The sequence below is a fragment of the Akebia trifoliata genome, chromosome 1, assembly GCF_017979445.1.
Source record: "Akebia trifoliata isolate Shusen 1 chromosome 1, ASM1797944v1, whole genome shotgun sequence".
In the NCBI taxonomy this organism is placed as follows: Eukaryota; Viridiplantae; Streptophyta; class Magnoliopsida; order Ranunculales; family Lardizabalaceae; genus Akebia; species Akebia trifoliata.
Window position 1 is genome coordinate 34618729 of NC_141375.1, and position 6215 is coordinate 34624943.

Genomic DNA, 6215 nt, shown 5'->3' on the forward strand with positions numbered 1-6215 from the left:
ATTCTCACAAAAAATCATCTCGATCCGAAATTTTTAACCCATATTTTGAAAAATGGTTATTTTTACATATGTCCCTTGAATGCTCTTCAAATACATATATGAGCTGATTTTTTTTTTTTTTTTTGTGAGGATGATATCTATGTGAGGAGATTATCCTCACAAAAAATCAGCCAAAGCTGAAATTTGTAATCCTATCAAAAGTGGTTTATAAGTAAACGGTAAAATAGATAGTTCATGATTCTTTAATTTATAAATTGATTTCAAAATTAACTGATTTTTTGTGAGGATGATCTCTTCACCGTAGAGATCTTACAAAAAATCAGCCCATCCACAAACTTTTAGTTCATGTAAGACAAAATACTTTGATTAGGATTTTGACAATGCAACGCCACTCATATATATATAGGGAGCGGTTCAGCAGTCCCATCATGGTGCCCCATAAGGTGCCATGCATTTTTCAAAACATGGGTTACAAGCTTTGGAATGAGCTGATTTTTTGTGAGGATGATCTCTATGATGAGGAGATCATCCTCACCAAAAATCAGCTCATTCTAGAGATCATCCTCACCAAAAATCAGCTCATTCTAAAACTTCTAACTCCGTCAAAAGTGATTTACAAAAATTGGATGGTCCACGATTCTTCAACTTGTAAATTAGGGTTAGAAGTTTCAAAATGAGTTGATTTTTTGTGAGGATGATCTCTTCACCGTAGAGATCATCCTCACAAAAAAATCAGCCTATTCCAAAACTTGTAACCCCATCAAAAGTTATTTACAAAAAATGCGTGGCACCATATGGGGCACCATACGGGACTGCTGAACCGCTCCCATATATATATATATATAGGGTAGCGTTCAATGGCAAACATTTTGGCAAACACATTTTTCAAAACATGGGTTAGAGGTTTTGGAATGGGCTGATTTTTGGTGAGGATGATCTCTATGTGAGGAGATCATCATCACCAAAAATCAGCCCATTCCAAAACTTCTAACCCCATCAAAAATGGTATACAAAAAGTGGACGGTCCACGATTTTTCAACTTGTAAACTGGGGCCAGAAGTTTTGGAATGGGCTGATTTTTGGTGAGGATGATCTCTATCAGTCCATTTCAAAACCTCTAACCCATGTTTTGAAAAAGGGAAATGTTCAGCACCCTAAGTTTTACCACACACTTTAACAAACGTTTTTTGTCCTACATGGGTTAGAAGTTTTGGAATGAGTTGATTTTTGGTGAGGATGATCTCTATGATTAGAAGATCATCCTCCCCAAAAATCAGCCCATTCCGAAATGTTTAGTCCCATGTTTACACGTTGAAAAATCATGGACCGTCCATTTTTTGTAAATCAATTTTGATGGGGTTAGAAGTTTTGGAATGAGCTGATTTTTGGTGAGGATGATCTCCTCACCATAGAGATCATCCTCACCAAAAATCAGCTCATTCCGAAACTTCTAACCCATGTAAGACAAAACGCGTTTGTTAAAGTGTGTGGTAAAACTAAGGGTGGCGAATGGGACCCTTTGAAAAATGTTTTGCCAAAATGTTTGCCATTGAACGGGACCATATATATATATTGAAAATGCATAATTATACATCTGTAAATGGTATTTTACTGGGAAAATCATTTTTTATCAAATTTTCACGCACACCAAAGAAAATATTTGAAGGAAACCTAAATTATTTAGGAAAAATTATCATGTGAAACTGAATTACTTTGTGTTTAATTGCACCAACGAATATCTCGAGCTAATTTTTAAATTTTGAGAGAGAGAATAACATCACCTCTTGAGAAAATCATTTTGTTGTAATAGCGTTCAATCATACATTATCAAATTGCAATTTTTTTTTTTTTAAAATACAGAATCAGTCCATTAAAACATGATACCCAATTGACAAAGATTAAACATGCATCCTAAAGATACATCATTCAATTTTTAAAATACAAAACTTAAAAAACATTAAAATCAATTTGACTTGACAAAATTTTGCTGATATTTTCCTATATCTTGTCGAGCAGTCCCCAAACAATTATAATCTTAAAAATAAAAAAGATAGATACAAAAAAGGAGGGTTGGGCTATAACACTACATTTGGCATTTTGGCCATAGGCCAACCGTCCTACGGGACCCAAAGCTCCTTTTTTTATGTCAAATTTTTGACAGTTTGAATGACTATGGCGGTTTGAATGACTAAGGCGGTGTTTGGATTGTGATAAGATTTTCAGTTGCGTGTATAAGGTGAGATTGTCGAACATATTATGATTTGCGTGAATTCATTCAGAACAAAGATTCCTTAAGAGAAAAAATCCAAGAAGATCAAGTTGGCCATTTCAATGATTGTTCTAAATTCTTAGTCGTCTTACTGTCTTTCCTACGTTGGGGCACACTCTTTGGCTTATTTTGAGAAATATCTTGCACTCTTTCATATTATAGCCATAAAACCCATGTAAAGAGATTGTTAAAAATTATAGATGATCTTCTAGGATGCATCCCTTGAGGGTGTGACACTTATAAAAGGGAATTTAAACTCAAGACCTTCAATTCCCATGCGGTGGTCTTGGCAATCTCACCAACTCATGGGAATTAATGTTATTATTTAGAGTGGTGATAATATGACTCTCCCACGTGACATACTCAATCGACTCCCAAATGTTTGACGTGTCAGAATCATATAATTTATGCATCAGGATACACATCCTCATAAATTTGTACAATTATATATATGGGGACGAACGATTGTGTATCCCAAAGCTTAAAATCTTTGGTTCTGACACACCCCACTATAGGTAATTGATTGAGTATGTCATGTAGAAGAGTCATGTTATCATGACTATTATTTATTGTGTTTCACACTATGGATGATGTGCTGAATCATAGATGCTTTTTATCGAGACACAAGTGAAAAGTATTTACGATTACGTAGACTCCTCCACATCAGCATAATGAAACGTAGGGAATTTTCGTAGTCACTCTAACACGACTCTTTTTTCTTTTGTGCGTGTACACCTTAAGATTTACAAAACGATTGGCCAAACCAGCATTTATTATTGGGTGGACCAAAGAGAATATGCCACATGGAGAAAAGGGCTGGTGGACCCAATTTTTTTGGAGAAGAGGATTTGCAATCATTGACTTAATTCATTTAAAAAAAATGTAAATCAATTTAATTCCTTGATTTATTTTCTGCCTCACCAACTTTATCTTTAATATTGAGAGAGAGAGAGAGAGTAAGAGATATATATAAATAGTAAGACTGAAGGCCCTCTAGATTTTATACTGGGGGAGTGATAAAGATTGGGTTATGTGCCAGTCTGAAAGTTTTCACTAAATTCTTACACTTGGAGGAGAGTGAGAGAAGCTGCTAGATTGCATTTGGAGGAGAAGATAGATTGAATCTTTTCTTGGTCTAAGACATATTGACAGAAGAGATCAAACCCTTGCTGGGTTTGTTTTATTTTTAAAATTTGAAAGAGAGGTTGACAAGAAGAAGATGTTGGAAGGAAAAGCTTTGATAGAAGATACAGACATGCCAGTGAAGATGCAGATCCAAGCCAAGATCTCAGCTTCCCAAGCTCTTGATCTTTACGACGTCTTTGACTGCAGATCCATTGCTGCCCACATCAAGAAGGTCACCCCCCTCCCTCCCTCCCTCCATTTAAAAAAAAAAAATTTAAGTAAATTTTTTTTTTCCTGATTATTTTGTTGTTGTTGTTGTTTCTTAATTGACAGGAATTTGATCAGATATATGGGTGTGGATGGCAATGTGTGGTTGGTTCAAACTTTGGTTGTTTCTTCACTCATTCTCATGGCACTTTCATCTATTTTGCTTTGGAATCCCTCAATTTCCTTATCTTTAAAGGGCCCTCTTCTTCTTCTTCTCCTTGTTTTTCATATGAGGTGTAAATATGAATGTTTCCCTTTTCTCTCTTTCACTCTCTCCTACTATTTGGGACTTTTTAATTTTTTTTTATATGTAAATTGGGGTAGTCAATGTTTACAATCTGGAAAGGAAGACCCAAGAAGGTAAAAAATAAAAATCCAAAAGACACCAATGTTGAGTCTTTGGTTCTTCTATTCTAGTGTGATTAAGAACTTCATAATACTTTGATGGGGACTATTCAAGATTTTTATTTATATAAGTCTCTTTGTCTCCATCTTTATCCCAATCTTGTATTCTAAAGAGCTTATCTTTACATTTCTTTATGTTTTCTCTTTCTGTCATTTTATCATCACTAATATGACAATATAATGTGGGATCCAATCAGTATTCCATTTTGTCTCCATCTTTATCCCAATCTTGTATTCTAAAGAGCTTATCTTTACATTTCTTTATGATTTTTGGGATCCAATCAGTGTTCCATTATGCGAGCCATAGGTTCAAACTATCGTGAAAAATATGTCGGAAAATGATTTTCTTGGAAAATGCAATTTTTAGATGGACAACCATACATTTTTCGGGCTTCGACCCATTACCCGTATAGCTCATTTGGCTTGACATATTGCAAAATAACTTAAGACTTGATGGGTTCATCAAGTCCAGCTTAACTATTCCCCCACACCTAGAAGAACCCAAAAAAAAAAAAAAAACAAAAAAAGAACTTTGAAATTCATCTCTCTAAATTCCCACCCCACTCATGAAAAATAAATTTCCTCACCTTTAAATCAATTACCTTCTTGACATTTCTTAGGTGCAATCAAATGGCAGAATTTATTTTCCCACTACCATTTTCTTGAGGAATTCATATTCCCTCGAAAAATCCTTGCAATCATATAAATATCTCTCACAAGTTGAAGTTCTAAATATTTGTAATCTCTATGCTTGATTGTCTTAGTAACGCGCAATGAAAATCGAAGATAGCACGAGTGAGGTAACATATGGGTTGGAGGTTCTAAAAGAGTCAGAGGAAGTTCAAAAGGGACTTTAATGATGTGTAATAAGAGAGCATATATGGAGACATTTGAATCATTCGAAGATATTGATTTAGGTTATGAAATACAGATAAAATGTCATAAATCCTAACAAATTTATTTGTACGATGGTCTTTTGCAACAAATTTTTAGATGGTAAACATCTGTGCATCTTTTAAGGGTTTGTATGATTACAAAGATAATATTTTTAAAACATAATTGAATTCTTTAGAAAAGAAAATAAATTTTCTGAGAAAAAAGTTTGATGGTATTTAATTCCTACCTAAGAAAATGCCAAAAGGAAAGTTGCTCTAAAGTTTTGGGATGTAAAGTGATAACAAAATTATTTTCTTTTCATCGGTTTGAAAATATCTTCCCAAACATGTAGTAGCTTGATATTTGATTTAACAAATGAACTGTCCGATGTGGCACATCTATCTCGAATATGAGTAAGAGAAAATTAAGGAATTTTGTTTATGGCCCATAGTGTATATCCAGCCCATGATCATATATGTATATCACCTGGCTCAGCCCAACAGTGCATCACATATTTTGGCATTTTGGTAATTTTGCAAATGATCCAAATGCTTTCATCTTCAATTACTAAGGCAGTGTTTGTTTGCACTATTTTTCAGCGTTTATTGCTGAAAAAAATAAAATGTAACACTTTTAGTTAAAATAGTGCGTTTGTTTACTCTATATTTTCAGCGTTTATTGCTGAAAATAAGTGAAAAAAATTTAGCACTATTTTGATGCTGAAAAAAAGTGTTGAAACGGTAAGCACTTCACTTTTTTCGGCATGGACAAGTATGCCCTTCGTTTTTTTTTAACATGGACAAGTATGCCTTTATTCTTAAAAAGGATATTATCTCTTATATCCCATGGATAAGTATATAAGCACCCCACAAATTAATAAACCCACACCATGGCTAAATTATTTTGTCTTATATGGGTTAAAAGTTTTGGAATGAGTTGATTTTTGGTTAGGATGATCTCCTCATTAGTATATAAGCACCCCACAAATTAATAAACCCACACCATGGCTAAATTATTTTTTCTTATATGAGTTAAAAGTTTTGGAATAAATTGATTTTTGATGAGGATGATCTCTACAATGAGGAGATCATCCTCACAAAAAAACAGCACATCCTGAAACTTTTAACCCTATCAAAACAAGTTCAAAAATCGTAAATCGTTCCTTTTTTTTTTTTGAAAACTATTTTTGACGGTTAAAAAGTTTCAAAATGGACTGATTTTTGGTAAGGATGATCTCTAGACCATCCTCACTAAAAATTTGCTCATTCCAAAA

General features: G+C 33.8%; 1 protein-coding gene across 1 annotated transcript; it reads left to right on the plus strand.

Annotated features, from left to right (window-relative positions):
• Positions 1–3244: 3244 nt before the first annotated feature.
• Positions 3245–4279, plus strand: LOC147412061 (uncharacterized). Its single transcript, XM_086455637.1, has 2 exons — positions 3245–3626; positions 3728–4279. Exons 1-2 carry the CDS (start codon positions 3489–3491, stop codon positions 3899–3901), a joined length of 312 nt encoding a protein of 103 aa, XP_086311763.1. The 5' UTR covers positions 3245–3488; the 3' UTR covers positions 3902–4279.
• The last annotated feature ends 1936 nt before the right edge of the window (positions 4280–6215 follow it).